Source organism: Pleurodeles waltl, chromosome 10 (assembly GCF_031143425.1).
Source record: "Pleurodeles waltl isolate 20211129_DDA chromosome 10, aPleWal1.hap1.20221129, whole genome shotgun sequence".
Taxonomy (NCBI): Eukaryota; Metazoa; Chordata; class Amphibia; order Caudata; family Salamandridae; genus Pleurodeles; species Pleurodeles waltl.
The window spans coordinates 424,533,323-424,556,088 of NC_090449.1; the positions used below are offsets into that span (position 1 = coordinate 424,533,323).

A 22,766-nucleotide genomic window follows, 5' to 3' on the forward strand; every position below is an offset into this window, starting at 1 on the left:
GCATTCGTCGTAATTTTCAATGACTGGTTTATGGGTGAATATTGCACTACAGCTACTAACCAAATGCATCCTCTGGTCAGTGCATCCGAGGCAGAGGAGAGCATGCCAGCAGCTCCTTTTTGGTGTTGTGGCCACTGTTCGTGATGGTTTGTTGAGTAACCTTTTTTCTTAGAAATCGTGTCCTCAAATGGGGTACAAGCTTAAGACGGTAAGCTTAGAAGGCACTTCCAACATATTTGCACATGGGAGTCAGCAGAAGGGCATTAAGTGGGTAATTTCCCAGCGTAAGAGGGCGAAATAAAATTGAGATGGTGAAATGCATTTGAGTTACGTGCGGTATCCAAATGTTTGCAGCTTTGAAAGGATTTTAATACTAGCACATATTTTAATGATATTGGAGATAGAGTAGTTTAGGATGGAGGGTCTTCCTTCAATGAAAGCTGGTGGCATAAGGGGATTTAAATTAGTTACTGTTACAAACAAGTTAATTGCATAAATTCAGGACATTTAAAGGGTTTTTTATTTTTAGAATCCATGTTAATATTCCATACACTGAGTCGCCTTAGAGGCCTTTCCCAGCAGACTGAAGGTATTGAGTGAGCAGGAGAAGCTCTTGTCTGGCACGTTAAGAGATGCTTTATTTGTAGTTTGAATGTTGCATTCAGCTACCTTACCATAAGTTTTTTTTTTTTTAAGAATTTAAGCACTGGGTCCTTTATAAATGTACAAGCTATTTGAATATTTGCATGTTTTGACATCAAGTCCAGTAAAAATAAAAACATAAACTATATTATGTCTGCAAACAAAGACACAACTAAGTGGTTGTTTGCTATAGTCAGCTAATTTTCAACCATATTTCCCAATTCTTAGTACGTGATCTAGTGCATGTGACTCTTCAAAGAGGTCTGCATATTTTTTAAAAAAATCTGCTTCATGTGACCTAAGTGAATCTTGACTGCCGGTTTGTATCTGGGTTTTAACCTAGTGCTCTTGTACCAAGTAGTGTTTCTATAGCTGTTTAAGTGTTACCTACAGTGAGGAAGATGTTCTGTTTAAGGGCTGTGGTATATGTCATCAGAGGAGTATCACTAAGGATGACCAACCTCTCAAGTGTGTGTATTGCCTATATCCAGACCATGATGCTAGAGAATGAGGGACCTGTACATGATGTGTTTTCGTTGTAGAGTAGAAGGCTCAGAATTCTGGATTCTAAACCCCACCAACAAAGCTTTAATGAGAAATCCAGGCAGAAGAAACATCCCAACTGTGGGTCTTCCTCCAAATTTCTTGGCTACTTGTCTGAGTATTAGTTGATGTTCAGGAAGCAGCCTCCCAAAATCATGCTGCCCTGGACATTAACATCACTGGTTTGTAGGTTGTCTTACATGATACCTTTTGTGGTGTTGACTTCATCGGATTATAGACACTTAATAGGCAACCTGGCTCTGAAATCTGAGCCTCTGACTTGAATACCAGTTTTATTTTATTGACCTTGACTCCAACATTGAAATCATTGATATCAACATCCTTAACTGTTTGTTCAAATATCTTTGTTTGTCACCGTTGTCCAAAGCTGGGGGGAAAAAAAAAAAAAAATAATCCTATGCCAGGAACAAGTTAAAAGGTACTGGAATGACGGGGAGACCAAGGAAAAGCAAATGGATTGTCACCTTGAGAAAGGTGCCCAACGCTCTGTGAGCAAAACAGTGACCAGAAACATGTTGACATAATGTAATAAAGTGTTCATAACTAGACCCTCATAGTTTACCCTTGAAAAAGGGAAGTTTAATCAAAACTGACTCCATGCCCCAAAACATCTTGCCTGCTGAGCCACGGAGGAGGGACTAATTGTCACCTAACTTGCTCAAGAGCGCCTGAAGACCCGCAGGACATGCAACCAAGAGAGAAGGGACTCCATACCCCACAACACCTTGCCTGCTGAGCCCTTGTCGAGTGGCTAACTTCTGCCTAATGTGCTTAATAGTGCCTGGAGAGCTGCAGACACGGGGCGTACCCGTACAAAGACTTTGCCAAGTGTGCCTGTCTGTGCCCGGCGAGACTAACAACCTCCCCCCAACTTCCCCACCCGTGAACTCTAACATTCAGTTTTTTCTCTCAACCTGATAAGGCTACATTTACACCAGATTGGAAAACCTAAAAAAGGTGTAGCAGGAAGGGAAGATATGGACTCATTCGAACCCCATACGGGTAAGTCCAGCATTTAATCTTTTTTTTTTATCCGTTAGTGTGGATGTTCTTAATGAGGAAATCACAAATGCTGAAGAAGACCTGATACTACACGGGCAGTATAATTGCACCTCCTTTACGCAATGCGCTCCTGCTGCTCAGAGCCATCCACCTGCTTGAACCTTTAGCACGTTATTGCCTCTGTCCCCAAGCATGTATAGGGTAATGAAGGTAAACTTAGCGTTCTGCAGTTAAAGCTGTAATACATGAATCAGCCATAGAAATACCTTCCTCTAGGAAGGAAATGGCTTCAGGGCCTGTCATAGAGTTTAATACAGATCTTTGCCCCCCTTCGGGCAAGAGAAAAATAAGGGAAGGGCCTTAATCCAAACCAAATGCTGGCTTGGATTCACAGAAGCAGGAGGCCATTAGTGGATTTATCATCTCTTAAAGTACAAGATCGTATGGATAATCTGTATCACAAACTAGAGTTTCTTGTGAAGGGATTCTTTGAGTCCTTTGACATTTGGCTTCATAGCATTCAGCAGTCCTTAAGCAAACTTGAAAAGGCTGCACCTATTTCTGCCTGTTTATCTTAATTGGCTCCTAAATCCTTGGGCTGTCTTATGATCCCAGTGTAGATGATATAACCACACCAGAGAGGTACCTAGCTCTTTTTTCCTGAACACAGGGAATGAATTGGTATTCCAGCTGCATCCTCCAAGCAAAAGGCTGGCTGAAATGGGTCCTCACATACAATCACAGAATTCACCGGAGCATACTGTCAGGTTTGAGCATCTTTCTGAAAACTGATTCATCCTGCAAGCAATAACGCCCCACAAGGCCCCACAGCTTTTAACCCAAGCCCTCCCTTGATTTTATCACAACACAAAACAAAACTACCACTAGACCGGAATTTTCTGTTCGGGTATGCAGAGGTGCCATATTGGTGTGGCAAATGGTAATTCACAGTCTGGTGATCAGTATACTCCCATCCCTCAACCGTTCCTGAGTTAGATAAAGAAAACTGCATCATATATTACAGTGCATCTGCTCCTGCATATACTTGTGCATGGGGCAATTCGTCATTGTGGTGTGAATGCTGTCTAGTGGGGGAAAAGGCATAAGCTGTATCAGGGAGTCCTGCTGATGTTGGTGAATAAGTAATAGGCCCCTAAGAGGTTAGTGCTCTGTGGGGGAGGGGAGACAGGGGGAGGAGTCTGGGGAGGTCTCTTGCGAGGAGAGAGCAGATTTTTTCAGTATATCTAGTAGTGTCCCCCAGGCTCGAGCAGTATCCAGTTTGCCAGTTCTGTGGTGTGCCTCCATCAGGAATGTTCCCTCGCAGTCTGCCAATTTTACTAATTCTGTACACCAGGTCGTCAGTTGGGGGCCTACCCAGTTTTTCCAATGTCAGGCTATCTCTCTTGGCCAATATGAGACCAAGGTTTTGAAATTTGCTAGTCACTTTCTCTTGGAAGTATGGGGAAACCAATGTAGTAAACAATGGCCAGGGGCTAAGGAGCCCGTTATATCCGCTAATGTGCATGTAACCTCTTCCCAGTAGTCAGTCAGTTGGGGGCACTCCAATATCATGTGATTAAGTTTGGCACCCACTGCACCGCATCTGGGGAATGAAGCATCTACTACTCTGAAATGTCTGTGGTGAGATAGGCTCTATGGAGAACTTAGAAATTGATTAGTTTGAAGCGTGCATTTCTAGAAACTTTCAGGGTGTGCTCTAGAATGGTCTCCCAGGCTACATTACGGATTGAGATTCCCAAGTCTTTCCCACTGTGTTCTTAATATTTCTAGTGAGAGTAGAGAATCTGTCAGCAGTGAGCGGTAGAGGAAGATAATGGCTTTGAATGTACCGGCCAACAAAGCTATGTAACAGCTTAGCAGGGCCTTGAGTTCGGTACCTCCTGAGCGCCAGTGTCTGCGTGTAGCCGCTGCCACAGACCCCAATATAGTAGGAAATGACCATGGGGTAAGCCAAAGTCCGTTCTTTGCTCTTCTAAGGAGAGCAATACAGAGTCCCTATAGAGGGGGCCACCAGTGGTGATTCCCGAATCCACCCATTCCTGAAGTCCAGTCACCGATGTGGGGGAGAAAATGTTGGAGCCTGAGAGGGAGGTTTGTAGAATATGGTACCTGTGTGGTTGTTTTTCAGAGACAGCGGGCCCAGCGCTTCGGAATAACCATGAACTCTACAGCTAGCTTTTGAGGCATGTCTAACTCGCGACAGGGTTCGCGGAAGATCTTCCAGTGGTGGGAAGGTGGGGGCTACAAGCCTGGCAAGGGAGCCTATCTACCCACCATCCACTGTGTGAACAACTGTAATTGGGCCACTAAGTAGTAGGATTCAAAGTTTGGGACTGCCAGCCCTCCCTGTGTAGTAGGGTGTTAGTGTGGCCAGGACTACACGGCGGCATACACCCCAGAGGAAAGATGTTATAATGGAGTTAAGTTCTGTGAAGAATGATCTGGGTATCCTCCAGGTGAGCATTACAAAGAAGTACAGGAATCTGGGTAGGACTATCATTTTTAGGATGGCTATGTGACCCACCACTGAGAGGGGAAGTGTTTTCCAAAATTCTGTGTGTTTTCAACTTCCTAGTGGCAAGTCCCAGGTTCCCTTCAAACCTATCACCATCATTATGATAGACGTTGACTCCCAGGCAAGAGAGGCAGTGTGGTTCCCAAATGAGCTGACACAAAGTTTCAGGGGGTGGGGCTTCTTCTGCGAGTGGAAAAAGGCTGTTTTTTTGCCACGTCACTTTTGCTCGCCAAAGCTTCCGAGAATTGTTCTGGCCCCAGCCAAGTCTGCCCCCTGTGTTGCTAAGGAAGAGCAGGAGGTTATCAGCGTAGAGTTCAATCCTCTGGGTGGTGGGACCCTGTGATGCTATTAATTGTGTTTGACCAATGACTTTGTGTTTTACCCCTGGGCATATTAGTTGTACAATGTTCACCAGTAGCACATTACATTTTGTGTTCAGTTTAGCTGCCTATTGGATTTGACATGGCATTAGACATTACATTCTGTATTCAGTTTAGCTGCCTATTGGCTTTGACATAACATGAGACATTACATTTTGATATTTAGGTTAGCTGCCTATTGGCTTTAACGTGGAGTTAGACTTTGCAGTTGAGACATTGCAGATGAGCTGTGTTTTTCCCAAGCTGTGTTTTTACACATGGTAGACCAAGCAGTGTTTTTCACACCAGACCTTAGCTGATAAGAGCACGTAGATTTTGTGTTTACCTCGCAATCCAGTCTGAGAACGAGTGAGCTTGGGAGAATTGGCCACTCCAAGTTTCTTCGGTTCTCACACTGCATTTGCTTTTAAGGATGACTCTGGGCTACAGCAGGGGTAGATTGAATCTGCTTGACTTCAGACAGGAACGGAGACGTTAGTTGCCTGTCTCACGTTTGGGTAGAAAATCTTTCTCGCGGTTGACCGGAGTCATCAACTTCCAGACCCCAGGAAGATGAAGTTGAGTTATAGGCCCTACAGGCTTGCCCTACGGTGACAAATTTGGACTTTTATGCTTTGAAGTTATGCTAAAATATAATCACATGTATTTACTGTTTACATTGCAACTGAGAAGTACTTTGATATATTTTGCTTTCATTGCTGCGACTACTATTGAACGTGTGCTTCCAATCTACTAATTTCGTCTCTCAGGAACCTTGTGGTGAACAATAAATGTTTTCTTTAAACTCAGAAGTGCATTCCAGAGAGGTTCTGTAAACTCGGTTATGAGATAAGGGCAGGAAAGCAGAACGGACCCATCCTGAGATCTCCGTAGGCGGCACCAGATCGTGCCATCTACACAAGGGGCTCAATAGAAATCACAAAGAGTAGAGGCGAGAGCAGACACCCTTATCTGGTCCCCCTCAACTGCGTAGCTGTCTGAGATTAGTCGCCCCATACGGACCATAGCCACCAGTTCAGTGTAGAGGATCCAGCACTAGTCAACGAAGGATCTACCTAACCATGTGAGGAGCATGACATTGTGTAGATAACCCCATTCAAGGCTATTGAAGGCCTTCTCAATATGCAAGATCAGCGGACGCTCCCTTTCATAGGTGGTGGCCTTGCATCTTTATCATCATCTGGCGCTGTATGTTAATTGCCTTGACGGTCTCGGTACAAAGGCTGCTTGATCCAGGTAAATTAGCTTGGTCATAAGTGGGAGTCATCTATTGGCTAGTATTTTATTTAGGAGTTTTTATAATAAATTTTTAGCATGGACATCTGGTGGTAAGCTTTAAAATCCATCACTGACTTCCCTGGTTTTAGGAGGGGCAGGACCAGTGCCTCTTTGGTGGCTTGTGGCAATCGTCCTGTCTCTGTCTCTTGTGTATAGATCAACCAGCTTGGGCGCTAGTTCGGCCGCATAAGCCAGCAGTGAGGGGTCAGTTACATTATTTGTGATGAAATAATCCTGCATGCGCGCAGAAATGGCCTCTAGGAATTGTGGGTCTTCAAGAGCTTCAGGTTTAAGTCCCCAGATGGGAATCTTTGAGGTCGGTATTTCCCACCTTAGGTGTAAAAGGATCAGATTATGATTGGCTATTGTATGGACCAAATATACTAGGTTGTGAACTAGGAGATGCACATGCGCTGGACATTGGAACGTAATGGAGGGTATGTGTAATTCATGTAGAGGGAAGAAAAAGAGAATCCCTACTTCGGGGGTTCCTAGTGCGCCAGGATTCTATGATTTTCCAGATCTGTTGCCACAGTGTGAAGGCAAGGGCAGAGTGGTATTGGGGGGGATAGCATCTCTGTTCCCACTGAAGGGTGCCGATGTTTGCGGGGGTGGGGGTTGGGTGGTGGGGGGGGACCGGACCGTTGGACATAATCTGTATTTTTGTTAATTGACTTTCAGACCCGAGAAGGAGCTGAATTTCTCCAGTAGACCCCTTGAAGGTCATCCTCTGTGTTCTTCAAGAACATTAGTAGATCATCTGCGTATATCGCTATGCGGTGAGGGTGGCCCCGTACTACGACAACCTGGTACCAACCTCCCTCCCTGGCCTGTTCAGCCAGGGAGTCCATTGCCAGCACGAAGAGTAACGTGGACAGGGGTCAGCTCTGCCTTGTTCCCCTGCTGACCTGGTAGCTTTCGAATATGGCCTTGCCCGTCTGCACTTTCGCAGTTGGATCAGTATAGAGGAGTTTTGTCCATGCTGTGAAACCTTGGCCGAGTTGCATATGCATCAAGACCCCATATAAGTAGTTCCATTTGAGACGTTTGAATGCTTTATCTATATCAATGGCAAATATATCCAGATGAGGGTCCCCCTTTTCATATGCTGAGTAGGTGGTGAAGAATATTTAGAGCCCCCATCTTCTATGTAATGCTGCCCCCTCCTTTAAGTGAGTTGATTGTAACATAGCAATTTGGATGCTCCATTTGTTCAGGTATGAAAAGACCTTGTTACGCCTTGTCATTGTGTGCATCCCCGGGATATTCTGGGAGATCTTCTAGTTCATAGGGGCCGTCATTCACCTGTCTCCACTTGTCGAGTCTGTTGTCTGCATGCCTCGTCCCACGTGACAGGAGGTGCTATTCCTTGTCCCCCAGGGTCGTGGCTCTGATCCACAAAAAAACGAATTAAACCTGTAACTTAATTAAACATGTTCCCGAATTCATGCTCTCAAGGGCAACTAGATGTCACTCCTCGTCCGAATGTGTTGTCCAATCCTATCCTCTTGTGCAAGGGTGGACTGAACACCTTGTAAAAAAAATACTATGTTTTTTGTGAGCCTCCCCACATAGGGTGCCCATCCAGTTGTACTATAATGAATACAGCGCCCTGTAGCTCCAGTGGTGACCGCTTAATTCATTTTTTTTTTGTTGCTTGGCAGGAGGCAGTGCTCTTGTCAGATAATAGAATCAGACGTTCTTGGACTGATGACAGGTAGTGGAGGTATAGTCCTAGTCTGAGTCCTTCTCCGCCTCAGCTGTCATCATGGGCAAGTGACTGGTGCTACTTCCGCTGATGGACACTACCATTTCCATTGCTCTCTGTCTACTTCCAAAATGGATGGGGCAGTTTTTGTATTACGTTGCGACTTAAGCACGGAGCTGTCTCTGGGAGATAGTTCTTTGTTTTGATTTCAGTTGTGGCCCATGAGGGTTGAGGATCGCTGTTCTAACCAATCCCACGCATCCTGCTGAGTATGGCAAACCTGCACCCCCTTAGCTATGGTCACTTAAAGTTGAGCTGGAAACATTACGTAGGGAGTGCTTAGTTCTTTCAGTTGTCTCTTTATTGCGAAAAATGTGGACTGCTGCTTTTGGACCTCTTTGGGGAAGTCGGGGAAGATCCATATAATGCTGTTCTCAATGTTAATTTCCTTTCATCTGGCCTGATTCAAGATATAGTCACAATCTTTATAGTATAGTAATCGTGCTACTACTGGTCTCAAAGGTGCCGGGGGTTAGGGGAAAGAGATCTTGCTGGGCCTCAATACACTATATCCAGGGCATAGAATGGGGTCAGGCCTTCTGGTGCAACTTCCTTGCGCATCCATCTCTCCAGAAAGGTCAGCATATCAACTCCTTTGATTCTTTCAGTTAGCCCCATGACGCAGATATTTTCAACGTGCCTGGTTTTCAGCATCTTCTTCTCTATTTTCCAGTGTCTGTACTTTTTACTTCTAGATTGGTGAGGCGCTCTTATGGCTGTCATTGTAGGATCATGTCCACAACATCTTTTCCTTTATGGTAACCTGCTCTGCCAAGCACTTATGGTCGTCGTACAGTAGATGTAGATCTGTCCCCAGGATATCAATTTTGAGTTCAAGTGCTTCTCTGGAGTCCTTTATTGCCTGCAATATGTCTTGGAGCATTGGGCTTCCTGATGTGCCAGTGGATGGTAGCAGGGCTGTTGACCTTTAGGCAGCATCTCCGTTGTCGCCTGCAGGCCATTCCTGCCCTCCATCAGTCTCTTTCCCCCTTGGCTGTCTTCTACATTTCTGCAGGGGGCAGCAAAGTCTCGATGCATAACAGGCCTTGTATAGGCCGTGGCACTCAGAGCCACACAATGGTCCCAGGCCCTCCGTGAGCATGGAGCTGTCCCATGCGTGGTGGGTCCAAACCAGAGTGGGAAAGGGTGTTGCGACCGGAGAGGGGGGGGGGGGGGGAGGGGGGGAGAGGGGAGAGGGGAGAGGGGAGAGGGGAGAGAGGGAGAGATATATATATATATATATATATATATATTTTCTTCAGCTCGGGAACTCCTTACAATGCTGCTGTCGCCATCAGGCCACCCTCATACCGTGTCTTCTCTTTTGAAGACTGCCAGTAGACACGTTCCCTTGAGTAAGTTGGACACATGTGACTGACTCGTTCAACCTGAATCCTCTTTGACTTCTGATGACCCCCCTCCCATGTTTGGATAACTTAATTGTTGTAAGAGATTTTAACATCTATCTATGTGAGAGCCCTTTAGATTCAATTAACAAACCTCTTAAATGTACTGCAGTGAAAGGTCTACACAGAAAACATACTACGGAGGGTACCGAGTTGAATACCATCCTAAATAATAATAATAACCAATGTATACAGAGAAAAGACAAAATTGATTCCACAGCTTCAATAATCCCACCAATCTTTATGGCTATGGGTTGTACCTCAATTGATTTTTATTATTGTGTTGGCCCCCCTTTTTTATATTAATTTCCATTCATGAACTACTCAAGTCCTTTTAGTGACTATAACTTGGTCTCTGTCTCATTAAGCGGGTTGTGTTCTCCAATCAATCAAGGTAGGCGACTAAGGTGGTCCTTGGTGGAGCTCAAGCGTTTTAAACATTCCCTAATCTCTGGATGCATGCAAGAGTTTCTTATGTGTCTGGATTTGTATTCTACTAATGGAGTGATCTTAGCTGCCTCCTACAAGGTGACAGACTTATTCAGCCTTAAATCACCTGTTTGCAGCTAAACCTACCTTATCTGCCCCAAAATGGTTTGACCTTAACTGTTCTAAGGCACTCCTAAGTTTGAAGAAAGCATTAAAAGGTGTACCCAGAGATAGGGAGCACATTACAGAATGCCAAAGGGCTTACAAATTGGAACTTAAAAAATGTAAAACTACCCCTAGAGATATGGCCTTGGCCGATTTAATGCATGCAAGTAACAGTAAAGACAGCATCTTGTTTTGACGTGTATTTAACCACCCTTGCTTTACGCATGTTAATAGCCCAGCTTTGTCATTACAGCAGTGCTAGTCAGTGGGTTGCTAATTTTGTAGGTATCACAATTGCCTGCCTACTTTATCAGATAATGAACCAGGCACACCTGTGGCAGGGAGATCTAATCTTGTTTTCACATTAGACAAAGTCAAACAGGGAATTTTAGACCTGTCAGGAAATAAGGTCCTGGGCACTTATGGAATCCCCCTGACATGTTCATTGGTAACATTGAGATATGGGACCCCACCACACCACTGTCATTGATACTAACAAAGTATTCAGAGAGGGTCCTTCTCCCCCCCCCCCCCCCCCCCCGGACTACAGTTAAATCCCCCGTCTTTAAGGAAGGTGTTACATGTAACCCACAATGTTACAGGCTGAAATCCTTGATTGGCTCTGTTGCCAAGTTCTTGGGAGGGTGCATTTGGATAGACTGTCCTTAAGGGCAGATGAGAATAAAATATTCTCTGATATGCAATATGGTTTCATGCCAAGTAGTTAAACAAGTGACCAGTGCCTGAATCCGTATATATGATCATTATCAAGTACACCGTAGCCCGACCTGAATTGATTCATTTGGCTTTCATGTACCTCACATCTACATTTGAGGGTCAGTCGAGACAAACTATTGTGTAAGCTTTTCTCCAGGGGGTGGACCCAGACATTTTATTCTCCAGGAAAATACTTCTGCATCTGTATGCTATACTAAAGATTCTGCCCGCACCCGTCATTTTAAACTGGCAGGAAGTTTTGTCAAGGGTGTATCCTTGCCCCATTTTTGTTCACCCTATACATAAATGGGTTAGAGGAAGCTTTATTTGATTGCTAAGGCTGACTGTCCCCAGATAGGTGTGTGTGCTCACTCCTGCTTTATGCAGACGACGCAGTCCTGATGGCCAGGACTGTTATTGGTTTGCAATTACTTAAGAATACATTTGTAGCATTTATATATAGTGTGCATCCCTCCATTCATTTAAACAAATCCTTTGTTATGGTGGTGGCCACAATTCTACCAGATCCACAACCTTCAGGGTGTTTAATCACACCTTCTCTAAGGTCACATCTTTCTCATATCTTCGAGTTTTATTTGACTCCAACATGAATTGGAAACCTCTGATTGCTAGTAAAAAAGAGACCTTATAAATTGTAATGCAGCTGTATCCAGTTTTGCCGCTCGACTAGTGAGTAGGCTTCTGTAGGCCCTATCAAAGATTTATCAAGCAAAATGTCTCCAAGGGAACATAGTGCAGTGACATCTGGGGATATGAGAGGGTTCGACATCTGCAGACAATTGAAAATGCATTGTTAAGGTGGGTGTTGAGGGTTCCCCAAAGTACGCCATCAGGCAGCATACATGAGGAATTGGGAGTTAAGTATCTCAGTGATCTGATAGCCCTGAGGCCTTTGCTTTGTTGGATTAAGGTCTGGTCTAGGGCTGAATCACACCTGAATAGATTGATCTTATAGGACTGTTTATTGCTTGAGCATGCAACCAAGATTCCATGGTTTACATATGTTAAGGAGTTAAATAATTCCTCCCTACTCAAACTTTTAATCAGTCCCCACACCATGGTAAACACAGAGCTGAAATGGGCGAGGGAATCATTTTTTCGCTCAAAATGTCAGATACACAGCAGACTGAAGTGCTTAAATCGTCTGTCTGAGTGTATATGCTTTAAAAAAGGAATTTTATCTAGTAATTGTGAAAAAATGATAGGGATAGATTTTTTTTTTTCTCCCTAGATTCTGGTTCAACATGTTTCTATGGTTACTTGTCTTCTCTAGAGATTGGTGTGAGACTACATCCTTGGGCCCTTGTGGCTCTGACAGTGTGACTTTGCGAGATACCTTACATTTTGTTTTGTAGTTATTTTAAAGTAACTAGGAGAATGTTCATTATCCGACTATTGAACAATTTGAATTTCTCACGTTCAACAGGCTCTTTTTTTTTTTTTCCTTTTCTTTTCAGCTTTTACCTGGTGAACTTGTCATCTTTAATGTTGCATGTTTTTTAAAAGCTGCTATGAGATTGAGGTATACTCTGATTAAGTCACATGATTTTAACATATTATTATTATCAGTGCAATGTAATTATGAACTGCTATTGTCTTTTATGGTTTTAGTTGTAACCAAATAAAGTTCTTACTACTACTTGGACCTGACGTGGGCTAGATAACATTAAGGCTAACTTGCAAGACTATTTGTTTGTAGGTAGCTGCACCAGAGTAAGGACAACTTGAACAGACCATATTATTCACGATGTACATACCCAACCACCCATCTCCTATTATATACCTCACAATGCTTTCTTATACTAACTCACTCATGATGTTGTATGCTGTACGAAATAGGGAAGGATATTCCATCCTTTCAATCAGTTATCGCTGCTGGAGGCCCCTACCACAGTGAAATCAGGCACATATTGACCGCATCTTTGTAGGCTTTAACACCTTTTGTGTGATGGGCTAGTAGGAGGGCTTGCCAGCTGAAGTGGACCCAGGAATGTGAAAACAGTACATTGCTCCCATAAACATTTCAGTCCTCTTCCTTGGGTCTCTTCAACATTACTGCCCATTGGAGACAGTCATCAAGCTAGCCTAACCATGCAATTCCAGTTCAATGACTCAAGCTTCCTCTTTGGGCTATAGCAGTAATTAGAGAACGTCACTGGCCCTGCTTCTTATGGACCATATCATGGAAAAGTGAAAAATCCCCTTCACGGCCCTTAGTGCCAGCAATCTTTTCATGGCTAAATAGGAAATGTGGGGCCCCAGACTTGCTGCCCACATGCCTATTGGCAGTGGCTGAGCAGGACTCTGGTAGCAGCAGTTACATGTCGGCAATCCATGAAGCAGGTCACATTTCTCCCCATGCCTCCAGGAAATGAATGCAGGAAGCTAGAATGCATAAGCAAGAAACATCTGAGATAACATTGCTCATGGTATGGGAAGCATATTTAAGGCTATTGGACACGGTGTATGACACAGGATAATGACAAACATTGTGATGTTCCCATTTGTTAACAACTAGGTTCTGTCATAGGGGATTTCCATGCTAAGTCCTAAGCAGTGAATAATCTCATCCACATGCGGAGACCCTGGAACAGTTCTTTAATATATCTGTGGAGATTTTCGCCTTTCTTCAGGAAGGCCTGCAAAGACACTTAAGGAGACAGATAATGCAGCCCAGGCTTCAAAAGAAATGCCAGCCTCTGGATCAAGAACCCTTATTTCTCCGGTCTGATCCTCCACCCGACTCTGTTGTGATTTTGGCTGCGAAAAAGGTCCATTCCGTCTCTCCATCATCCTCTTAACCTCCCGATAAGGAGAGTAGAAATTGGATTCAGTAGGCCGCAAAGTCTGCAGTACAGCGGCCACTTCAATGAAAGCAGCCAGTGCAATGGCTATTTTGGGCAGGTACGACCAAGCCCTTTGTGATTCAATCCAGCATTTCGTTGAGCACCTGCCAAATGACAAAAGAGAAGACTTCCTGGAGATAGTTAATGTGGGTTTAATGGCCTCAAATCAAGTTATCAGTGCCGCTGTGGATTCTTCCCTCCTTGCCGCTCATGGCTATTGTCACAGAGTGACCTTGCATAGGCATGCTTGGATCTGGCAAGCATCTCTGAAACCGAAAGTGCCACACTGGATCAAAAATTTGCCATTCTCCGGTTCCACACTATTTGACAGCCATGCTGACGACGAGATGGCAAGAATGAAAACAGAAATGGGCACATTAAAAACTGTGGATGTGGAGCAATCCATAGAACAGCGCAAATCGTTCCGACCCTACCAATGTCAGTTTTACTGAGAGGGTTCAAACCCCTCATTGGCTTCCGGGCAGATCCCAGCAACAACATCAGAGATCCTACCAACCACAGCGCTAGCAGGCAAGAGGACTCTCTGCCCATCAGCCCACCCAAGGTGGTAAGCAAACATCAGGTATAAATCCAGGAGTCCTCCCTTCCCCCTCTTCTGTTATTTACTCCGGTAGGGGGAAGCATTGCACATTACCTTGAATAGTGGTAACGCATCACAATAGCTCCCTGGGTTTTGAGTATTGTGCAGAATGGGTACTGTCTCAGGTTTACCACCCCACCCCCTTCCATTCCACCAAATCGGTCCACTTCCCATCTCGACTTACTCAGGTTGGAAGTCAACATCCTGTTGCAAAAGAAGCTGTTCATCACAGTCAATGGGGGCTGGCATTTATTCCAAGTACTTCCTCGTACCAAAGACAGACAAACACAAATTCCGACCCATTCTTGAAATCAAAGGATTCCAAAAGGGAAGTTCTGGATGCCGGCTTTACATCTCATATATCCCCAACTTCATCAGGGAGTTTGGCTTTGCCCCATCGATCTTAACGATGCATACTTCCACATTCCCATGGCCAGGAAGCATCTGAAATTTCTCAGGTTCCTCTTGGGACACGACCATTACCAGTACACAGTACTACCATTTGGCCTCAAGTCAGCACCCAGAACATTCTCCAAGCGCATGGCTGTCGTGGCAGCACATCTAACCAAATGCCAAATCTTTACCCCTATTTAGATGCCTTGCATATAAAGGCGTCCACTTCTCATGAAGCTCAACTGCGTTTCAGTTGGACTTGTGATCTCCTTCGGTTGTGTCTTCACGTCAACCTTACCAAGTCCACATCAACACAAGTCCAGACTTTGCATTACTCAGGGGCCTCCATCGACGCCATTCATGCAAAGGTGTGTCCTTCAGAGAAGCGACGCTTGTCGGCCTTCAGAAATGTCAAACTCTCAGGAGGGTGCCTCATCCAACAGCAGGAGCTGTCTCATCTCTTCTTGGCTCAATGGCCTCCTGTATCTTTCTAACTCTCCATGCTCACCTCCACATGTGGCCTCTCCAGAAGGGTCTAGAGGACCAGTGGGACCAGCTGACGGGAAACTGGGAGGACAGGATCACACTCTCCTAAGACGTGACATGATCCCTCAAGTGGTGGTGTTCTCCAAGCAATCTCCTCCAAGGGTTGCTGTTTCACCAACGGGTTCCTTCTCAAACCATTGTGACGGATGCACCATTGCTCGGATGAGGAGCCCAAATGGATCACCTCCAGATTCAAGGCTCATGGTCTGAGAAAGAGATGACATACCATATCAATCATGTCGAGCTCCGTGCAGTTCATCTGGCGCTCAAGACCTTTCACTGATCATTCACCACAGACACCCTTTTTGTTCAGGTGGACAATACAAGCACCATGTTCTACCTGAACAAGTAGGCGGCACCAGCGGTCGAAACCTTTGTCACTAGAGGCTCAGACAATTTGGATTTTTTTTTTTTTTTTTTGACAGGGACCTGAAGGTAATGGCAACTCACCTCCTAGGCGTCCAGAATGTTCAAGCAGATACTCTCAGCAGAGCGTTCAACGAAATAACATGTGGGTTTTGCATGAAGAAGTCACTCAAAGTATCTTTCGCTTCTGGGCCATGATAAGTCATAAGCAACCCTCCCTCCTCCCCGGTGGAATGGACAGAGGTATCCTTGCAATCTTCATATGTTGCATATCACCTTCAAAAAGAACTGAAGCAACTGCCACCAACTGAGCATTATGTGATACTAGTGGTCCCTGGTTTTTTTAAAGGCACAGCCTCTATTTCAGCCATATAATGGTAGCCTATGAGGCTACTCTTGCCCTGCTCTCTCTCATTTCTATCATTAAAAGGGGTCTGCGAAGGAGAATTATGCTATTAGCAAAACACATTAAATGATATTCATTTTTAATGTATTGGCCTTTTTTGACTTCATGATGAAGACTTTGGCCGTTGTAGCCTAGATATATAGGCTGCATTATCTTTCTCTTTTCTGAAGTGTCTTTTCAGGCCTTTCCTGAAGAAAGGCTAAAATCTCCACTTAAGAAAATATATTAAACAACTGCTCTGGTGTCCCCACGTGTGGGCAGGACTATTTAGCGCTTATGACTTCTCATGGAAATACCCCTTCAAGAAAACAAGAGTTGGAGATAAGAAACTATTCCTTACTGGATGACTGGGTGTGAGCCCTTGTCAAGCAGCAGCCACAAATCCAGTCGAGGTAAAACACAAGCAAACCCCAAAGTAACCTTTACTCACTCCCTAATAGCTTGGCACAAAGCAGTCCGGATTAACTTGAAGGCAATTGTAAAGTATTTGTGCAACACTTCAAACAGTTAAACCACCACACAATAAGATCCCACACCAGGTTATAAAATAGATCCTAGTTTAATAAATAAAGCAAGACCAAAACAACACTGATCAATCAGTAGAACTGAAGTTATGATTTTTTGAAGATTAAACTGCAATATAGTGCCTAAAGGCATAAAGCGCCAACCGCGGCTATCTGGTCATGCTGGACTGGATCAAAGTCAAAGGTTCAGGCTGACAGAGTGCGGGTCAAACAGTTCCAGATTAGTCCCACAGAAGTTTTACCTTGTCAAGAATTGTGCCAAGATTCCCATTCCTGGGGAAGAAGTTTGGCGGGATCAAGGAGAATGCTGCCGGCGATAGGGGGGCACGAGGAGCAAGCTGGGTGTCCTGGATGGAGAGGCTGGAGCCTCATGGTGGCCATTGACGTGGGTAGACAATGCTAGCTGTGTGAAGAGATGATCTTGCAGCTTCTTACAGTGGATTTCAGGGAGACCAAGGTTCCAGAGTGAATGGGCCAGTTCTCGTTCGCAAAGAGCCCAAAAGGTTGACTTTAAGAGCTTAAACACTTCCAAGGGCTCAGAACCTGAGCAGCACCTCTTTGTGTAGGGACAGAATTTGGCCCATTCAAGCGTAAATGAGGCTGGGTCCTGCTCCTCCCTTCCATCTTACCAAGATGGCCCACCCAGTCACATCTAAGCTCTAGTTGTGTGTGGCTGTCTCAGGGGAATACACAAACCCCAGCTGTCACCCACCCAGACATGTGATGAGAGGGGCAGTAGGCCCCAAATGGCTAAAGTAAGAAAATGCCAACCTTCTCAAAGTGGGATTTTCAGAATTCCAATAAAAAATCTCATTTCACCACGAGTTTGGATTTTAACTTGTGGTTCCAGAGACACCAAATTTAAAAAGTATTTCTCTTCACAAATGGGAATTGCACTTATAAAATGTAATAAGGTTGTCCAATGTTATCCTGTGGGGGAGATATGCCTTGGAGTAGTGAAAAACAACTTTGGGAGTTTTTCCACTACCGAGACATGCAAAACTTAAACGTACATGTCCAGCCTTTTAAATACAGTGCACCCTGCTCTCTGGGTTGTTTAGGACCGATCTTAGGGATGTCTTATGTATAAAAAGGGATGTTTTGGCCTGTCAAAAGGGTTGCTTTGTCAGATCGATGTGTCTAAAACTGCACATACAGGCTCTGCATTGGCAGGCCTGAGCCTTGGTCAGAGGGCTACTTAATTGGGTAGCACAATCAGTGCTGTAGACCCATTACTAGCATTTAAGTTACAGGCCCTGGGCACATGTAGTGCACTTTACTAGAGACTTATAATGAAATGATTTATGCCAATTGGCAATAAATGTTAACGTGTTTTAAGGAAAGATCACTAGCACTTTACCACTGATTAGCAGCAGGAAAGTTCAGAGTCCTAAGGGCAACAAAAACAAATTCAGCACAAATAAAAGGAAGGCAAAAACATTGGGGATGGGCCTGCAGAAAAAACCAAGGCCAAACAATTCCTTTCTTTTTGGCTGCAAAAGGCTGTTGTACAAAGAGATTGACAAGGCCCTTCAATCCATCAAGGCTGTTCTGACACAGTAAAGGCAGTTGAGGCTTTGCCAATGAGGCATCTATCACCTTTTTAAGGGCTTCCTTCATTATGACCATGGTGACATGATTCCCCTAGGTTATGGTAATTTGTATTATGGAGAGTACTTGTATCCACTTTTCCAGCATATGCTGCTTTCATTTGCAGTCTTGACACGTTTTATCATTATGGACAAAACTCCTTCCTGCTACTTTACTTACACTAGAGTTGCATATATATCTTTAAGATGTCCATTGCTATTACCTTTTATATTTCCTTAGTTTGCTGCAAGCTCAGTCTCTTTGGGCCAGATGTAGCAAAGGTTTTTCCCCATTCTGTGTCTATGGGAAAACGTGTTTGTACATATGGCCCTTAAATCAATTATGTTTTTTCCTAAAGGGACCCTTTATGCATGAATACATATAGTAGCTATGTATGGATCTGCCTTAGCCCAGAGGAAGGCCTCTTAAACATTGAATCAATCCAGGCAGTACTATGGTAACAAGACTTGGTAAGGTTCCCTATGATGAAGCATGACATAATGGAGTGAGTGAGGTTTTATTTTCCAGAAAAGTATGATTCCTTTGGGACTCCATTGCTGACGTAGGTTGGTGCACTCGTTGATATTTCTAGAAGCGACCTTCTTCCTTTCAGACCTGGCAACAGAGGATATTTCTTCTAGGAACTGCAAACAAAGGTCTGAACTTTATCATCAAAAGGGTCCTTTGATTGAATAAAACTCAGTCTGGTACGAATCCCAAGTTTGGACACCTATAAAAATATTACACACATGAAAAAATGAAAAAAGTTAAATCTCTGGGCAGATGTCTAAAACTCTGTTGCTGCATATAATCTTACTTTAAGACTTTGACTGTTTTAAAGAAGCACAAAAATGCATTTACTTCCCTTTTGGCCCTTTCCTAGAGATATTGAGCTTAACAAAGTAAAGATTACAATGGATACAAGACCAACAACTTTTGAAAAACAGTTCAAAGGTAAAAATGTGTCCGATTCAGGCAGAAGTATGATTTCTAGCAATCCAATTATTTGACAAAAGGGGCGTAGTATTTACATTTTGCAGCTTGGAGAAATATACTCCAGACTGAAAGAGGTTGGATGAGATGCGTGTCACCCGCCCCAGCTTTTTTCATGTTAACGACATCTATGTGTAGGACTGATTAGCTATGGTGTAAAGAATCCTATGTTGACTGGAAACTTTTTTTTTTTTTCTTTTTTTCTTTTTTGCCTTTAGCTACAACTAGAATGTGTCTTGAAAATTGACTTTCCAACCGATTTTAACTGTATTCATTATTTTCCATATGATTTTAGTTCCCAATTCATTTTCTATTTTGTAAGAAGAGCCTCACTTGAAGCTGATGGTAAAGGAGACCAAGACCAAATGATAGCCTCCTACTGTACAAATCAGGATTATCGTCTTTAAAGTATAAAAAAATTGTATCTGCAGTTACTTTTGGAGCAGGTGGTGTGATTGTATACACTGATTTCGAGTTTTCTGTTCCCCCATGGCAGGTCGCCAGAGAATGCAAATTCCTGCTAGGGTGATGCCCCGCTGTGTAAACATCAGCAAACCTGTTCAAGACAGAGTGTCTCTCATTCAACAAATTACCACCCCAAAGACTGTGAGTATGGTCAAGGCGTTTGAAAATATAAACTTAAAGGAACAGTACTGTAGGAGGCTGGCTCAGTTTATGATGTACACGTCTGGCGTGGCACCCTATACTGAGTCCAGGAAACCCTTAGTGATTCTGTTTGTGTCCAGATAGCAAAAGCTTGTTAGGGGGAGCTGTGGTGTGCAGCTAAAGCTCATCTAGGAGGTGTGTAAAGTCAGTCAGTAACTCTTAAAAAGAAAGAACCACACCAGGTGTTGCAAAACTAACGGCTTCTTTATTACAACACTAAAGCTATTCTAATATTGGTAAATTTCTACCTGGAGATATCAACAAAAATATACACTTAGTAATAATCAGGAAAAGCATACAAATACAAAGGACCTTATGGGGGAGCCATACCATATACCAAGACATGATATAAAAATGGAGGTGCCCAACTAAGGTACACATGTTAGGATCCCAGGGGCTGGGGGAGTAGAAAGTGACCAGAGGTAAGTACTAGAGATCCCACAGGTGCCTAGGTGCACAACTGTTATGGAGCCAGGTGTCCCATAGGCTAAGACAGGAATGTCACAGTTGGATTGTTATGGATTGAGGACCCCTTCCAGTGGAACCCGAGGAAACCAGTTGGCCCAACGAAGATGGGAGAGTGCCCCCACTCGTAGATAACCAGAAGACTGGAGTTACCTACACCATGGAGCCCAGGTGCTTAGGGGTGAAGTGGCATCAGAAACCCTTGTTGAAGTCCATGGAAGCCTCAGTTGTCCAGCTGCTGTTGCGACCTGTGGACCAGGTCGATGGAACCAAAAGGTGGATCCCATATGTGAAAAACCTGAAAGAAGGGAACAGTGTCCCGATCACTCAGATGTCCTGGTGGTGCAGGTAGGCAATGCCCACCCTCTTGGAGGTGAAGGTCCTGCAGGGCGGTGAAAGACATCCAGCTGGGGTATACAGGAGTTCCTTGGAGTTGCCCACGAGCTGTCCCACGTTAGTCGCCTGATTGCAGGAGGGTCAGTGGCCAGCAGGACCACCAACAAGCCTTGGCAAATGCAGATATCTGATGCGCGGAAGATTGCAGATTGTGGAGGACCAGCAAGGTCCTAGTGACTTGACCTTCGGAAGGGAATCTGGCAGGCCTTCAGCAGTAGGGAAAGCCAGGTGGAGTCTGAGGAGCCCCGAAGAGACCCACTGGTAGCGGGCACAGGGAGTTGCAGGGAGGCCTCTGCAGCACAACCAAACAGGAGTCCCATGTTGCAGGAGCTGCAGAGTGGAAGATGAATCTGGAGTCGCAGAGTGCTTTAGTTTATGGCTTCTATGAGCTTCAAGATCTCTTGGAGGAAGAGCCAGCAAGCCTTGGCAAAATCAACAGTCGTGGTGCACAACTCTTTCTTGCAGGGAATCCTTTGTTCTGCCTTCCCCTGCTTGAGTTAGGCTCAACAGAAGGAGGGCTGAACAGTGTCCGGGGTTGGCAGCAGTGTGGGCTAGCAGCCAGACTTCTAAGGCTGCACAGGCAGAAATGGGAGATCCTCTAAGGAACCCACAGAGTACATGGGATCATGCAACTAACACTGGAATTGGTGTAGTTGCATGATTCCAGCATGTTTGATACCAAACATACCTAGGTTTGGTGAAGCCATTATGTAGTTGGACCACTTGTGTGGACCGGTGTCCACTACATACCTTAAGATGACTTCCCTGCACATAGAATCCAGGGAGTGGAGTCTGGGGTTTGTAGGGGAACCCTGCTCATGCAGGGGTACCCTCACACCTAGGGACATGCACTCTGCCCTTGGACTGAAGGGCCTACCAGAGGGGTGACTTACAGTGTCCAAGTGCAGTGACCGCGATATAAGCAACCTTATTTCTGAAGTAAAAGGTGCATGTGCCATTTCATGCAGGCTGCAATGGCAGGACTGCAGACAGTGTGCATGGACTCCCATGGGTGGCATAATACATGCTGCAGCCCATGGGAGACCGCTGGTGCACCAATGCCCTGGTACCATATGCTAGGGATTTACATGGGTGCACCATGCCAATTGAGGGTGTTAAAAGTTTACCAGCAACCAAATTCAGAGGAGAGAGCATAGCCACTGGGGTCCTGATTAGCAGGATCCCAGTGTACTACAGTCTAAACACACTGGCACTCAGTTGTACTCAGTCACACTTACTTTAGGTACACTCACTCTACTCATCTGTTACACTTATTCTCTTACAGCCACTGCTGCACTCTTGTTGTGCATTATCTTCCCCTCCCCCTTACCCCCTCCCCCCACCTTGTGTAGCAGTCACTGACTCAGCTCTCCTCTCCATCATTGTAAACTGTCTGTACTTTTATTCTTAATTCGAATAGCCACATCGCTAATTTCCTGAGGAACTACTGAGGGTCAATTGGAATTTAGATGTATCCGAATCCATAAGTTCACTTTTCATTAACTCCAATTCAAATCAAAGCAATATTGGAAGAAATGAGGAGCTCTGCTGAGAGCAGGGAAGAATAGAAAGTGAGAAGGCAAAATTCCCTAAGTTTCACAGCTATTTATTTATATTCTTTTAAGGACATTGTGGTGAGAATTAAGCTTTACACTTTTCGTACTTAAACTCTTGAGCCTTAGGAAAAAGCTTCAAAATCATTGACTCATAGGAAATAACTACAGGTGTCAAGCAACCGAATCAGCCATTCACAAGTCTGTAGAGTCCATAAGTCCTGGTTCCACTTTCATGTTAACGTTTTCTTTGTGGCAAGACTAAAGGTACTCGTATTTCTTGGCACACATTTTTCTTTCTTATTTCATCTTTGCATCCACATTTTGCTTCTCTTCCCAAATTAGTAAATCTTTCCTACAAAACTTGACAGGAGATTTAGGGGTGCCTGGATCACATGGAAAATGTAGAGTAGATTCTGTGGACTTGCAATTGGCTGTTTCTGTTTTATGTGACTTGTATTTTGCTCGGATAGACTTCTAACCGCAGATTCCTCACCATGTGAGTTTCTCCAG

General features: G+C 44.4%; 1 protein-coding gene across 3 annotated transcripts in view; it reads left to right on the forward strand.

Moving 5' to 3' along the window:
* WDR90 (WD repeat domain 90) overlaps nt 1-22,766 on the forward strand; it is a 1,338,149-nt gene that overhangs the window by 64,907 nt on the left and 1,250,476 nt on the right. For all 3 annotated transcript variants that reach the window (XM_069210679.1, XM_069210680.1, XM_069210681.1), the window contains exon 8: nt 19,670-19,779. In XM_069210679.1, the coding sequence (XP_069066780.1) occupies nt 19,670-19,779 (110 nt within the window). The remainder of the gene's footprint in view (nt 1-19,669; nt 19,780-22,766) is intronic.